The sequence below is a fragment of the Gopherus flavomarginatus genome, chromosome 3, assembly GCF_025201925.1.
Source record: "Gopherus flavomarginatus isolate rGopFla2 chromosome 3, rGopFla2.mat.asm, whole genome shotgun sequence".
Classification (NCBI taxonomy): Eukaryota; Metazoa; Chordata; order Testudines; family Testudinidae; genus Gopherus; species Gopherus flavomarginatus.
The window spans coordinates 174042724-174058970 of NC_066619.1; the positions used below are offsets into that span (position 1 = coordinate 174042724).

The 16247-nt window shown below is 51.0% G+C and overlaps 1 protein-coding gene across 4 annotated transcripts in view; it reads left to right on the plus strand.

Annotated features, from left to right (window-relative positions):
* The window catches only part of PPA2 (inorganic pyrophosphatase 2), a 456033-nt gene that overhangs the window by 122276 nt on the left and 317510 nt on the right, over positions 1 to 16247 (plus strand). For 3 of the 4 annotated variants that reach the window (XR_007773247.1, XR_007773248.1, XM_050944533.1), the window contains exons 1-2: positions 11489 to 11715; positions 14264 to 14328. Coding sequence is in view for 1 of the 4 variants with exons in the window: in XM_050944533.1 (XP_050800490.1) it covers positions 11523 to 11715; positions 14264 to 14328 (258 nt within the window). In the remaining 3 variants the exon portion in view is untranslated. Of the gene's footprint in view, positions 1 to 11488; positions 11716 to 14263; positions 14329 to 16247 lie in introns of those variants that run through there. The other variant, XR_007773249.1, reaches the window with a different exon arrangement.

The following is a 16247-nucleotide window of genomic DNA, read 5'->3' on the forward strand; positions in this document are numbered from 1 at the left end:
ATAGTATTGTTGTAAAATACAAAAGAAAAACATGACTGCAGTATATAAAGTCAGAGCAAGGATGTCCTTCAGAGTTAGGTGATTATAAAGCTGTAGAAATGTTGCTTTGCTCCAGTGACTTTCTGGTAGAGTGAAATTCACCCTGTCTGTGCTGAGGACAAGCATAAAGCCTGCTGAACCATGTAAGTCCCCTGTAAGTCTTGTGGGCTGGATTCTGCTCACTTTGAGATAAATGGCAACACTTTCAGTAATTTCAGTAGGAGCAGGACTGGCTCCAGGCATCAGAATTCCAAGCTGGTGCTTGGGGTGGCAATCTGCAAGGGGCGGCAGTCCCTGTTTTTTTGCCTCCAAGCAGCGTGCCGAATTGCCACCGCAGGCGGCAGGTGCATTTCCGCGGTGAGGGCAATTCGGCAGCAGCTTCTATGTTTAGCTGTCTGCGACAGCTTCAGCTAAACATAGAAGCTGCCACCGAATTGCTGCCGCTGCAAAAATGCGCCTGCTGCCCTAAGGGCACACGGACTGCCCCAGCCGCCCGCGGCGGCAATTCGGTGCACTGCTTGGGGAGGTGAAAACTGTAGAGCTGGCCCTGAGTAGGAGCCAGCTTGAGCTCTGTAAATAGAACTTAAGTGCTGCACAGGCCTTGTGCTGGACCCCTGTACAGGGTGATTTTCACCTGAAGTAATCAGAGCAATGCAGGAGTGCTGGAACAATTTGTAGAGTGGAGGTGCTGTAAGCCATTGAACCAAACTGTAAATCCTGTATATAATGGAAATGACTTCAAGTTGGGGGGTGCTGCCGCCATAGGCGCTGACTTCTGCTTTCCCCAGTGGGTGCTCGACCTCAACCCACTCCACCCCTTCCACGAGGCCCCGCCCATTTCCACTCCTGCCATGCCCCAACTCCGCCCCTCCCTGCCCCTATTCCAACTCCTTCCCCAAATCCTCGCCCTGGCCCCGCCTCCTCCCCTGAGTGCATCACGTTCCTGCTCCTCCCCCTCCCTCCCAGCTGTTTGGTGGCAGCTGGGCAGGAAGCGCTGGGAGGTAGGCCGAGGAGTGGGATGCGGCGCGGTCTGGGGGAGGGTGGGGATTTTGGCTATGGAGCAATGCTTTTAAGGCTTTGGGTTCTCCACTTCAAGCTGGAGATGTAAATTCCAGCTTGAGAAGAGACATACCTATGCTAGCTCTAATCAAGCTCCCTAGAAATAGTGTAGGTGCAGCAGTAGGAGGGGCTAGCTACCCCAAATACCATACATACCTGTCCGTGACAGTAGGTATATAATTGGAACAGCTAGCCCCCTCCCGCAGCTGCAGCTACACTCTATTTTTAGTGCCCTCCCAGGTAATGCTGTGAGCTAAAAATTACATCTCTAGCTCCATGTGTAGACATCCCCTCCCAAGAAAAATTGTGTTCATAAAAATTAGGTGAAAGTTATTTCAGAAGAAATTACTTTTTTTTAAGTACTTCGATACTTCCAACGCATTTGCTTAATATATAATGCAGAACTGAAACTCTCTTTTGCATTAAGGATTCAAAAGCTCATAGAACTGAGGGAAAATTCATGCTAATAATGAGGAGGTTCCTTACCTAAATATGACTTTAGGAATCTAGTGTATAACTTTAACAATACTAACATATATGCATAGGAAGTCTATTTGGAGCTTTATTATTATTTCTATAGCACCTAAAGAGTGCTGGGTACATAAGAGAACAAAAAATAGCCTTGGTCCCTGCCTCCCCTGACAATACAGGCAGGATACTATGCACAACCTGGAACCTCTCTACATTTTGTTGAAAGCTTGTTGCTGACTGAACATTACAAGATAAGTCCCTAGATAACACCATGCTTACCTTACAAAGTGCACAAAAACCCACCCTTATTTATTGCATCTTACAAGGCCCTTCCTCCAGCCCCAGGCATTGGTAACAATTCACAGCTTTGTATTTCACTACATAGCTAAGTTAGGCAAGCAGAATGATATGTTCTGGGATCTTCCCTTAGCAGTCAACTTTACAAGTTTAGCAAAAAACTGACTGTGCTCAAGGTGACTTTCAAAGGCTCCTAAATTGATGAAATATAATCCAGCTTCTTTTGAAACATGTGAAAGAACTTCCCAGTGAGAGTTATTTCCATGACATGTTAGCTTTCAGCTTCAGCTGTAGACCTAATCAAAGAAAGTTTACAAGACTTTTTTTATAATGGGAGAAGTCTACATTTTTTCACTTTCTTCACATTTAAAAACTGTAGAAATGTTTTTTTCCTAAACTTTAAAAGTAAACAAGCTCCAAGCAGAGACTATGCATGGAGCATTTTAGTCCTAAAATGTAAAAGTTTCAAAAAGTTATAGCTGAGGTGTGACTGAAAAGAGGAGGTCTGCTGATATCAGTGAAGAAAGATGCCAACTCCTTGCAAGTCATATTGCTGGCCTGCTGTGGATTGGTGAAGTGTTGCTGTTGGGTATGATTTAGCCGCTTTTATGGAGATGGAGATGAATGTCCCTTGGCCTGCAATACAGCCTCCATGTCATTGTGAAGACTCTGTTGTAATATACTTAGTAAATGATCATGAAAAATCACAGAAAAATACAAATATTTTATTTCTGCATAACCTTTTTTGCCATGAAAAATTCCAAGAAGTTTTTGCATACTACATACGGTAAATAAGGCACTACTAAAATACAGCCAGGTGTAGAGTGGCAGCTAATTAGCATACTACTGCACAGCAATAGGAAATATTGGAAAAGGCCATTGGGAAAATCCCTTATTCTTACAAAAAGTTCCATGGAACTTTTAGTGTCCATATAGAACAGACAGGCCTGTTGCTTTTGAGATGAGAACCACAACATTGAGCAGGAAACAAAAAGTCTGGGAAATCAGTGAATGTTTAGAACTAGTGGAGGGGACTGATATGGCTTCTCCACTGAAAATAAATCATTGTCCATAATGTTTGAGATGGAGTAGTACAGTATATGACAGCCAGTGTAATAAATGGTTAATAGAGATCAGCTTTCGAGATCAGTATCAGATTAGGGATCAAAATCACTTTTGGTGATCAAAGGCCACATTTTAAAGGGATTTAGACACCTGGATAGGCACCAAAGTCCGCCATGTTGGTACCCTGACATTTTCAAAACCGCAGCGCTGGTGTTGCCTGATGTCTCAGTTTTCACTGATCAGCATTTTCAAAACAGCCTAAGAGCTACTGCCATCCCACAGTGAAGGAGCTGTGCCCAGCCTTACCTTCAGCCAAAGCCCTGGAGGCCCCAAAGTGGGATTTTTAAACTAAGTAGGAAAAAAGATGGTTACTCACCTTTGTAACTGTTGTTCTTAGAGATGTGTTGCTCATATCCATTCCAGTTAGGTGTGTGTGCCCTGCGTGCACGTTCGACGGAAGATTTTACCCTAGCAACACTCGGTGGGTCGGCTGGGCGCCCCCTGGAGTAGCGCCGCTGTGGCGCCGGATATATACCCCTGCCGACCCAGCCACTCTTCAGTTCCTTCTTGCCGGCTACTCTGACACAGGGGAAGGAGGGCGGGTGTGGAATGGATATGAGCAACACATCTCGAAGAACAACAGTTACAAAGGTGAGTAACCGTCTTTTCTTCTTCGAGTGATTGCTCATATCCATTCCAGTTAGGTGACTCCCAAGCCTTACGTAGGCAGTGGGGTCGGAGTGAAATGTGGCAGAATGTAAAACTGCTGAGCCAGAGGCTGCAGCCTCTCTTGACTGTTGAACCAGAGCATAATGCGAAGCAAAGGTATGGACCGAGGACCATGGAGCTGCGCGACAGATCTCGTGGGTAGGTACACGAGCCAACAAGGCGGCAGATGAAGCCTGAGCCCTGGTAGAATGCATGGTGATGTGGCTTGGGGAAATATGAGCCAAATCATAACAAGTGAGGATGCACGCCATCACCCAAGATGAGATCCTCTGAGAGGAAACAGGTAGGCCTTTCCTTCGGTCTGCTACCGCGACAGAGAGTTGGGGCGTTTTACTAAATGGTTCTGTCCGCGCAATATAAATGCGAGCGCTCTACAGACGTCCAGGGAGTGCAACTGTTGCTCACATTTCGTTGAGTGTGGGTAACATGAAAGGCCGAAAACCACCTTAGGGAGGAAAGCCGTGTGTGGTCGTAATTGCACCTTGTCTTTGTGAAACATAGTGTACGGCGGAACCACCGTAAGAGCCCTGAGCTCGGAGACTCATCTGGCCGATGTAATGGCTACGAGGAAAGCTGTCTTCCAAGACAGGTATAGCAGCGAGCAGGTCGCTAATGGCTCGAATGGGGAAGACATAAGTCTGATTAAAACCAGGTTGAGGCCCCAGGTTGGGGCTGGGCGGCGTACTTGAGGGTGTAAGCGCTCCAAGCCCTTGAGGAACCTCGAATCCATAGAGTGTGAGAACACGGAACGACCACCTTAGCCTGGGTGGAAGGTAGAGATGGCTGCCAAGTGTACCCTCAGCAATGACACCACTAGGCCCTGCTGTTGTAGGCCAGAGGTAGGCCAAATAGAGGGATCGAGACCTCAGTAGGAGTAAGATCAAGTGTTTCGCACCTGTAGGAAAAACGTTTCCACTAGGCCAGGTACGTTGACCAGGTGGAAGGCTTCCTGCTACCCCGGTTTAGTCACGCAGCAGCCACACCGTGACGTGAAGAGACTGCAGGTCCGGGTGGCGAAGCCTGCCGTGGTCCTGAATTATGAGGTCTGGGTGGAGTGGCAGGGTAATTGGGTTGACTATTGACAGGTCGAGCAACGTGGTGTATCAGTGCTGCCTGGACCACACTGGAGTGATCATGATGATGTGCGCTCTGCCCCAGCGGAGTTTGAGCGGGACTCAATGAACCAGTGGGAAGAGTAGGAAGGCATAAAGGAGCTGGCCCTTCCACGGTGTCAGGAAAGCGTCTGAGATCGATCCTGGTGAGAGACCTTGGGAGGAGCAGAATATCTGGCATTTCCTGCTCTCGCGGTAAGCGAACAGGTCTATGTGGGGAAAAAGTCTCCACTTCTGGAAAACAGAATGCATCACATCAGGGCAGAGCGACCACTCGTGAGACAGGAAGACCTGCTGAGTCGAAGTGCCAAGGCGTCCCGAACGCCTGGGAGAAAGGACGCTACCAGATTTATTGAGTGGGCTATGCAAAAGTCCCAGAGATGGATGGCCTCCTGACAAAAGGGGGAGGACCATGTCCCTCCTTGGTTGTTTATGTAGCACATGGCCGTTGTGTAGGCTGTAAACACTGAGACACCACGGCCTCGCAGCTGCTGCTGGAACCCCTGGCACGCCAGGTGGACTGCTCTCATTTTTGGACATTGATGTGGAATACCAGCTCCTGAGAAGACCAAAGGCCTTAAGCTCGAAGGTGACCGAGGTGAGCACCCGAGCCGAGAGATGATGCTTCCATCGTCAGGGACAGTGAGGGCTGGGGCGGATGGAACGGCATCCCTGCCCACACCAGGGAGGGAGTTAGCCACCATTCTAGGGAGCCTAAGGTGCTCGAGGGAATGGTGACTATCATGACCATTGGATCCCTGTCCGGGCGGTACGCTGAGTTGAGCCAAACTTGGAGAGGACGGAGGTGGAGCTTGGCGTGTTTGGTTACAAACTTGCAGGCAGCCATGGGTCCCAGGAGACCGAGACAAGTGTGAGCCGAGGTCGTTGGGAAAGTCTGCAGACCTCAGATGATTGTTGCCATCGCCTGAAACCGCGGCTGTAGTAAGCAGGCTCCGGCTAGGTCGGAGTCCAGGATAGCTCCTAGGAAGTTTAACCTCTGTGTGGGAACCAGAGTGGATTGTTCTATAGTGATTTGTGTCTCGGAGTCTTCTCGGATAAGCCAATCGTCCAGATATGGAAAAACGTATATCCGACGTCAGCGAAGGTAGGCGGCAACTACGGCCATACACTTGGTCAGTACCCGTGGGGCTGTAGAAAGGCCAAACAGCAGGACCGTAAACTGGAAGTACTGACGGTTGACTAGAAAGCGGAGGTATCTCCTGTGCGGAGGGAAGATGGCGATGTGAAAGTACGCGTCCTTCATTTCGAGGGTGGCATACCAGTCTCCAGGATCCAAGGACGGGATAATGGTTCCCAGGGATACCATGTGGAACTTCAACCTTATTATAAACTGGTTGAGTCCTCGCAGGTCTAGGATAGGTCTGAGACCTCTGTTCGAGTTGGGGATTAGGGAATAACGGGAGTAAAACCCCTTGCTCCTTTCATCCATCGGCGTCTGCACCTCTTGTAAGAGGAATTACTCATGAGAGGGGTCCCTGCATGGGGACAGGGTTGGAACAAATTGGAGGTGGTACCCATACTCCACCGTGCGTAGGACCCAGCGATCTGAAGTTAACTGGGACCACGCCAGGAGAAAGTAGGAGTGGGATCCCGGCCTGTAACTGGTACGCCGCCCTCGGGCGCACCTTCGAAAGTTCGTCTTTGGTCCCGGTGGTGATTGCGAGGGACCTTGATCTTGGCCCTCTAGGGGTCCTGACGGTCGTCTGCGACCATCTCGGCCACGCCGTCTGCCAAAGTCCTGTCTCAGGCTAGGCACAGAGTACGGCAGTGTGGCTGGATTCGGAAAGGCATGCGTTTGGTCGCCGGCGTATGCACGCTGAGAGAGAGCGCATTAGGACCCTGTTGTCCTTCAGGCTTTGCAGCCTGGGGCTGTCTTTGCCGCGAAGAGGCCTTTACCATCAAATGGTAAGTCCTGAATGGCATACTGCAGCTCCGGCCGGAGGTTTGAAACCTGAAGCCATGAGGTGCGCCTCATGGCAACACTCGAGGCCAGAGTCCTGGCTGCTGAGTCTGCTGCATCTGACGAGGCCTGGAGGGAAGCTCTGGCCACCTTTTTCCCTTCCTCCAAGAGGACAGCGAACTCTTGGTGGGAGTCTTGAGGGAGAAGCTCCATAAACTTAACTACCGCCACCCAGGTGTTATAATTATAGTGGCTAAGCAAGGCTTGTTGATTTGCCACCCAGAGCTGTAAGGCCCCTGCAGAGTACACCTTGCGGCCGAGTAGGTTCATTTGCCTAGCCTCCTTCGATTTCGGGGCTGGCGCCTGCTGCGCATGCCGTTCCCTCTCCTTAACGGACTGAACGACTAGTGAGCAGGGAGGAGGACGGACATACAAGTAGTCGTACCCCTTAGAGGGCACCATATATTTATGCTCAACTCCCCTGGCCGCAGGAGGGATAGAGGCTGTGGACTGCCACATAGTATCGGCATTCACCTGGATGGTCCGAATAAACGGGTAGGGACCCTCTAGTGGGGCAACCGCTGATAGAATGCCCACTACCGGGTCCTCTACCTCCGGGATCTCCTCCACTGGGAGGTCCATATGGAGTGCTACCCTCCTTAGGAGGCCCTGATGGGCTCTCAGGTTGTTGGTGGGCACATCAGAATCGCGATCCTGAGCTTAAGAGCTGTCCACGTGGGATGACACTGATGCGTGTCTGGATGGCCATGGAGGTGCTGAAAAACCATGGGCAGAGTCTCTTACTCTATCAGACCTTGCCCAACTCAGCACCGGGGACCGGTATCGGGTGGCGTACCGGTACCTGGAACGAGATCCAGACCTGCGACTAGAGCGGTGCCAGGAGGTCGACCGAGATCTCGAGACTCGACGTCGGGAGCGGCTACGGGAGTCACGGTGCCTGCAGCGGTGCCGGGAGCTGGAATGGTGCCGAGAGTGGCGGGTCGGCGAACGGGACACCAATCGGTGCGGTGAGTGCGACCGGTACCGAGGAGGAGAACAGCACCGGGACTGCAAGTGGTGTTGGGAGCGGGAGTGCCGACGGGACTTGGAGCATCTGTGGGACCGTGGTCATGAACAGTGCCGCTCTGCTGTGCCGACAGAGGATGGTCATATCAAGGGAGGCTTGCCAAGAGACTGTATTACCCGCACCGGCGGTGCCGGGGTCAGGCAGCATCGACTCTGTCATGCCAATGAGATCCCTCGCCGGTGGGAATGTCTCTGGTGTGGAGGGAACAGTAAGCTCAACCACAGCGCGTACTGGGGAGCTGTCAGGCGCAGGATTCGACGGCCCTCATGGGACCGGGATCGACAGTGCCAACGTCGTCGGTGCCTCAGCAGGTGTCGGTGCCGGGTGATCCAACTTAGACGAGCTCTCTGGCTGTGATGCAGTTGGCATAGAAGCAGCAGGAGCAGTAAGCTCAACCACGGCGCGTGCCGGGGAGCCGTCAGGCACTGGATTCGACGGCCCCGTGGTACTGGAATCGACGGTGCCGACGTCGTCGGTGCCTCTGCAGGCGTCGGTGTCAGGCAATCCAACTTAGATGAGCTCTCTGGCTGCGGTGCAGGTGGCATGGAAGCAGCAGGAGCAGGGAGCTCAACCACGGCGCGTGCCAGGGAGCCGTCAGGCACTGGCAGGAGGAGTCGTAGGCTCTCTCGACCTCGGAGAGAGGGAGCGGTGCCGAGTCAACTTCGGTGCCAGCGACGGCTGGTGCCGAAAGGCCTTGGCAGTACTGGTGGGATCCGCTGCCAAGGAGGCACTTCTGCCCGCCGATTGATCATTGCTCGGTGCCAAAGGTGGAGGGGTGAGTGAAAGTCCTGTTCCTTTTTGTTCTCGGCTTAAAAGCCTTGCAAATGGGGCACTTAGCCGTCAAGTGCGATTCCCCGAGGCACTTCAAACAGGAGTCGTGCGGATCTCCTGTCGGCATCGGCTTGTGGCAGGCTGAGCACGGTTTAAAACCTGGTGAGCCGGGCATGGGCTCTGGGACCGGGTGTGGGGAAGGGGCTAGTCCCCAAACCCAGCTAACTATTACTAAGCTAACTATGCTAGTAAAGAAAAAACATGTAACTATATAAATATATATATAAAAGGATTATAACTATATAACTATATACATGAGAACTATGAGTAGCTAGGGAAGTGGAGGTCAGCTAAGCCGTGCTCCACTGTTCCAACGACCAACACAGGCGGTAAGAAGGAACTGAAGGGTGGCTGGGTCGGCAGGGGTATATATCCATAGTGGCGCCACTCCAGGGGGTGCCCAGCCCAACCACCGAGTGTTGCTAGGGTAAAATCTTCCGACGAACATGCACGTGGCGCATGCACACCTAACTGGAATAGATATGAGCAAGCACTCGAAGAAGAATGTCTATTTTGACTGCAGATCCCAATCCTGTAGGTGTGCTGTGATATGTGTCTGTTGCCTGATATGTGTCAGTTGCTGCAGCCAGGGGTGGCTCCAGGCATCAGTACGCCAAGCGCGTACTTGGGGTGGCAAGCCACGGGGGGCTCTCTGCCGGTCGCCGCGAGGGTGGCAGGCAGGTTGCCTTCGGCGGCTTGCCTGCTGAAGGTCCGCTGGTCCCACGGCTTCGGCAGACCTTCCGCAGGCTGCCGCCGAATTCGCTGGACCAGGGGCCTCCCAGAGGCAAGCCACTGAAGGCAGCCTGCCTGCAGTGCTTGGGGTGGCAAAATAACTAGAGCCACCCTGGCTGCAGGAGGAAGGCTGGATGCAGGCCACCAATAGGTAGGAGAATAGCACAGCGCATGCAAAAGACAGATGAGGGCACAGGGAAACTTTGGGTGAGTGTGTGTTTTTCACCTGCCAGGGCATGGGCTTGCTAAGTGGCTGAGCTGGCTTAGGTGCTTAACTCCAGGAGAGGGTTCATGGCTGAAGATCCTGAGTGGAGGGAGCTGTTTATTTCCGTATCAGACAGGCATACCAGCTCAGTCACTTGAGCACTTATGCCTCTTTCTCTCCCTGTCCTCCTGGCTGGTTTATGTGGCTCCCCACTCAGCTTGCTGGCTTCTAAAAAGTCTCTTCCTTAGGCACTTTAATATCCCTCTACAGGGAGACTAGGCAGCATGGAGTCATCCAACTTGAAAATTCCACTAGGCAATGTTCTGCCTCTAAAAATCTGAGCCCAAGAGTAATCAGCTACAACACTAAACAGGGACTCAAGAGACCTGGGTCCTATTCTAAGCTATGTTACTGACTGATGGTGTGACCTTGGGCAAACACTTACCTCCCTTATGCCGTGCCTCAGTTTTCCCATCTGTAAAATGGGGCAATGAGACTTTCACTTCTTTATAAAATGCTTTTAAATTTATGGTAGAAAAGCACTACAGAAGTGCTACATGTTTATTAATTCTTATTATACAGGAATCAAAACCAGTAGAGATCCTTTTTAAGGATCAATAAAGATCAGCATTAGGGGTGTCAAAATCTAAAGGAATCAACATTGTGCAGCTCAGTTTATGGAGTAATATCAGTAGGGAATCAGCTGTAGGGCCAGTTCAACTCTGAGACAGATATGGATCTAATTTAAGGATCAGCGTGGATCTGTTTAAACATAAGCCATAAGGATCTGAGTTAGGGATCAGCAGCTGTAGGGCTCCTGTACAAATAGATGCTGCAGCCCAACCCATGTTGTCCAGGCAGTAGGTGATGTACACATCCCTGGGTTTGAGTTGTGTATAATCTTTTGCTTCCAATTAAAAAAAAAGAAGCAGCGGTGACAGGCATGAGTCAGTGAGTGAGTGAGAGGCTCCAATTTCTAAATGTTGACTTCCCACTCCAGTTTTGTGCCTTCATTCTTTATTTAGTAGGAACATTTTTGGTTAGTTTATTTCGTGATCTTTTTTTCCTGTCCTTGAAACTGATGAAGTTGGCCATGAATTTTTTCTAAACAGAGCATCATCATGTATGAAAAAGTTTGACCCTTCAAGGAAGAAGTGGGAGGAAGACATTGAATCACCTCTCTGGCGTCCAGTTATTTCCAGTTTTTTTTTAATAGAAATCAGCTAGATAGACATTGACCTAGATCAATGGTGTTTGCAATTCTCATGAGTCATGCACGCATTCGCTGCAAAGTTTGTACTTAGTGCTTAGAACTCCACTCCCCGCAGTCACGTGGTTACGTGAGACTCTGGGTTTTCACTAGGAAAAGTGTCTAGGGCTTGAAATAAAAAGTTTGAGACTCCAAAGGCTCAAGAGCAAGAAAGCAAATAAAACCTCCCCATTTATTGCCTTATTTTTAAGCCAATCTCGTGATTTGGGGGACGGGCCTACCCCAAAATGTGGCACACTTGGGACTGATGACATGGCCAGCAGCAGGTGTATGCGAGCTGCCCCAGAAGCCCCTCCAACAGGTGTCAGAGGGGTGAGCCCATCCTGCCATTCCCACGTTCCTAGCTGATCCCTCCCAGGCCAGGGGTGCGAGAGACCTGGCTCCCACTACTCACTCTGGCTTAGGGTGACCAGATGTCCCCATTTTATAGGGACAGTCCCGGTTTTTGGGTCTTTTTCTTGTATAGGATCCTATTACCCCCTGTCCCGATATTTCACACTTGCTGTCTGGTCACCCTACTCCGGCTGCCCCTGTTTTTGCCCCCTCCCTGCGCCTCGCGCTGCCCCTCTGCACCCCACTTCTGCACCAGGGCGCAGCAGCGCCCGGGCAGAGCCAGCCAGGGCAGCAGCTTCAGCGGCGGCCACCGAGCATGCTCAGACTGTCAGCCCGGCGCAGGAAGCGGACGGAGCGGTGGCAGCGCCAGCATGCGTGCGGGGCTCGGGCAGGCGTTGCGGGGGCTGCTGCTGCTCTCGGCTCGCAGCTGCTCCTGCTCTGCAGCGGGAAGGAGGAGGTGGCTGGTGCCGCCGCTGCCGCGCTGCAGCTGGCTCAGCACCATGGCCCAGTGCAGCACGGAGCAGCGGGGGCGGCCCTACTCGCCCGAGTACCGCCTCTACTTTAGTAAGTAGCAGCGCCCCTGGGGCTCCGGGCGCCGCAGCCTCTGGCCGGGGAGGTGCGGGGCGCGGTGGAACGCAGGGTGGCTGCGAGCTCGGGGACGCTGACCCCTGCTAGCCGTAATTGGGGGGCGCTCCCTAAAGGGGATGAATGGAGAAAGCCAGGATTCCCCCCTCCCCCCCCGGCCATGCTTTAGAGCTTAACTAGGAAACTTGGCCTGGGGTGTTAGCATAGGCACCCCCTGTTGCTGGCCCCCTCTCCACCCCGGGACGCTGGAGCATTGGGTTGAAACCTACAGGCTTTTTCTACAAATGAATAAAGACTAAGATGTGGCTAGATGCTTTAGGCCTTCCTAGGCCTGGAGAGTTGGCCTGTGTAGAGGGCTTTGTCTCCAGCCCTGCAGGGAATTTGAATGTCCCAGAGAAACAGTTGAAGGCTTGTCTCCCCAGAGGGTGATTTAAAAAAAATATTAAAAAAATACAGTAAAATTAATCCAGTACAAAGGAGTCTCTTGTGTCCCACTGGGTGAGACTTATGGTATTGAGAGTCTTTCAGCCAGTGGCCCCACTATGGGGCAAAACACACATCCCAGAATGAAGATAAGGTGACCAGATGTCCTGATTTTATAGGGACAGTCCCGATATTTGGAGCTTTGTCTTATATAGGTGCCAATTACCCCCGCCACCCTCTGTACTGATTTTTCACCCTTGCTATCTGGTCACCCTAAATGAAGAAGAGAAGACAATTACAAATAAAAAAAAAACACGTAGGAAACTTTTTAAGCAGTGCATGAGCTTAATTACTTTGGCAGGAATAACAGTGTGTAGACTGTCTTGTGAGTCCATGCTTCTGATGTAATAGTAGTGAGTGCTCCAAATGTGCTTGTAGTAAAGGGAAATTTGCATTTGAAATGAGGATAGCTATTTTACTGAGGGCGGGCTAAGCAGTCAGCATGTATGAGAGTGTGAACGAAGCTCTCAGACCTATCAAGACAGAAAAACCTAGTGTGACAAGGTGGGTGAGGAAATACATCTTTTCTTGGGCCAGCTTCTTTTGCCTCACTCGTCTTGTCTCCCTAATGCCCTGGGACAACACGTTTACACCAACATTGCAAACAAGAAGCTAGTGTGGTTACTTTCAATTTCACACTTCCTTTTTTTAATGGTTATGAAGACTTAAAAAAAGCCACTTTCTGATTTTGCTCCTAACACTGATTTTTATACCACTGTCATTCCATTGCCTTCAGTGGAGTCACTTCTGATTTACATTGCTGTGAGAGAAATGGACAGATGTAAATGGTCCGTTGCACTCTGTCAGAAATTTGTCACACTGACTCGAGGTTGGGTGTGATAGGCTTGATCTAGTGATTGTCACTTCAGTTTGAACAGTGGCCTGTGAGTAGCCCCTACCAATTTCACTGTCCATTTTGGTCAATTTCACAGAAGATTTTAAAAATCGTAAATTTCATGATTTCAGCTATTTAAATCTGAAATTTCACAGTGTTGTAATTGTAGGGTCCAGACCCCAAAAGGAGTTGAGGGTGTGTGTGGCAAGGTTATTGTAGGGAGGGTTTCAGTACTGCTACCCTTACTTCTGCACCGTTGCTAGCAGTGGCCCTGCCTTCGGAGCTGGGCAGCTGTGGCTTGGCGACAGCTGGCTGGGAGCTCAACTGTAACGGCAAAGCTGCCATTAGCAGAAGCATGTTATGGTATTTCCACCCTTACTTCTGCACTGCTGCTAGTGGGGCACTGCCTTCAGAGCTGGGTGCCCGGCCAACAGCCGCGGCTCTCCAGCCGTCCAACTCTGAAGGCAGTGCAGAAGTAAGGGTGGCAATACTGCAACCTCCCTAAAATAAGCTGATTTTTGTCAGCAACTGATAAAAACTGCAACTCCCTATTGGGTCAGGACCCCCAGTTTGAGAAATGCTTGTCTCCCCGTGAAATCTGTACAGTATAGGGTAAAAGCACAAAAAAGACCAGATTTCGTGGAGGGAGACCAGATTTCATGGTCCGTGATGCATTTTTCATGGCCATGAATTTGGTAGGGACCTACCTATGGCTAAACTTTGTCTTTTATGTGCTGGAATGTAATACCATATTTGTACAACATTTGCATAACAATTGTTTCTGCATTAATAATAATACATGGAGAGATACCTATCTCATAGATCTGAAAAGGGACCCTGAAAGGTCATTGAGTCCAGTCCAGCCTCCTGCCTTCACTAGCAGGATCAAGTACTGATTTTGTGCCAGATCTTTGTGAACTCACAACCGTGGGTTTAGCAGGCCAATGCTCAAACCACTGAGCTGTTCCTTCCCCATGTTGCCGGGGTAGATGTATAAATCGATCATTTTATCGTAAAATTTGCAGTTTGACTCCAGAAGAGACTTTGTTACAACATAAATCCCCTGGGAAAGCAGTGTTTCAATTTAAAATACTCATAAACCCTTGTCTGTCTATAATGATGGAAGCAATAGGGACATATTTATTAGTAATGTGGACATCTTTCAGCATGTTTGGTTTAGATTTGTAACAATTTTTTTTTGTCTCACAGAGAATGCGGAGGGTAAATATATTTCCCCGTTTCATGACATTCCTCTGCTTGCTGGATCTAAAGAGGTATATGTTAGACTCAAATGCAGTTATTATTTCTTGAAATGGTGGATGTTGTGTCGTCTAATGGTCAAAAGCAGGTTGATTTTTTTTTTTCCTTTTCAATAGAAATCTTGTTTTATTTTTAGCAATTACTACAATAGATTCATATATATTAGGACCAGAAGGGACCTTTATGATCTGTGGCAGGGGTCGCAAACTCAAATGACCACGAGAGCCATATGAGGGCTAGTTCTTTGGCCCTAGGGCCGCATCACTGACACCCAGCCCTCGCTGCCCCCGCCCTGCCCCCACTCCACCCCTTCCATGAGGCCCCGCCTCTTCCCATCCCTTCCCTGTTCCCATTCCAATCCCTTCCCTGAAGTCCCCACCCCAACTCCGCCCTCTCCCTGCCCCCAGAGGGTGCACAAAGGGTGTGGCAGGGGCTCGTGGCAGGGAGTTGAGGTGCAGCAGGGGGTTGGGGTGCAGGCAGGGGGCTCAGGGTGCAGAAGGGGTAGGAGATGCAGCAGGGGGCTCAGGGTGGGGGTTTGGGATACAGGAGGGGTGTGGGATGCGGCAGGGGGCTCAGAACAGGGTGTTGGGGTGCAGCAGGGGATTGAGGTTCAGGCAGGGGGCTCAAGGCAGGGAGTTTGGGTGCAGCAGGGGGTTGGTGGAGAAGGGGTGTGGGATGCAGAGGGGGCTCGGAATGGGGTTAGGGTGTGGGGTGCAGCAGGAGGCTCAGGGCAGGGGGTTGAGGTGCAGGCAGGGGGCTCAGAGCAGGGAGCTTGGGTGCAGCAGGGGGGTTGGGGTTCAGGCAGTGGGCTCAGGGCAGGGGATTGGGGTGCAGAAGGGGTGTGGGATGCAGCAGGGGGCTCAGGGCATGGCGTTGGGGTGTAGCAGGAGGCTCGGGCAGGGGTTTGAGGTACAGGCAGGGAGCTCAGGACACGGGGTTGGGATGCAGCAGGAGGTTGGGATGCAGGCAAGGGGCTCAGTGCACGGGGTTGGGGTGCAGCAGGGGGCTCAGGGCAGGGAGTTGGGGGATGGGGTGCAGGAGGGCTTCAGCTCGGGGGTGGCAGCAGCGCACACTGGGGCCAGGCAGGCTGCTGGCCCCAGCCCCACTCTGCTCTTTGAAGTAGCTGGACTGAGGGGGCCGCAGGGCTCTGCACACTGCTTGCCATGCCTCCAGGTACCTTCCCCGACGCTCCCATTGGCCGTGGTTCCACATTCTCGGCCAATGGGAGCTGTGGGGGGGCGGTGCCTAGAAGCTAGGGCAACACGCGGATGGAGCCCTCTGCTTCTCCTCCCCCCCCGCTGGCCGCAGGGACGTGATGCCAGCCACTTCAGGGAGTGTCCCAAGGCTCGAGGGGGCAATCCCAGAGGTGTAGTTTCCCCACCCCTCACCTGGAGGTAGGCTGGGGGGGGGTGCACAGGAGATAGCTCCGCGGTCCGTGTGTTTGAGACCCCTGATCTGTGGTGACTTCCTCCATAGCACAGACCATAGAATTTCACCCAGTAATTTCTGTGTTGAGTTCAATAATTTGTGGTGGAACTGGAGTGTGTCTTTTAGAAAGATATGCAGTTTTGATTTAAAGACTTTCAAACAATAGGTCCACTGTATCTTTTGGTACAGTGTTCCAGGCGTTAATTACCCTGGCTGTTAAAATTCTGTGCTTATGTGCGCTAATTTAGAATACAGTTTCTACTGTTACTATTCCTAAATCACTTTTTGTTTCACCAAACCCATGTAAATTGCTATTTTTCTACAGTACCAGCAGTTTTGCAGTAGAAGAGGCTTACACAATACATATTTATGTGAATGGTATATTTCTTTAATTCCCAAAAGACATGTTATAATTTGAAGACAGCAATAATGCCCAAGAGAGGAGTGGTAATCGCACCTTTGGAGAATTACAAGGCATGAGGTGCAGCCAAGCACTTTCACGTAT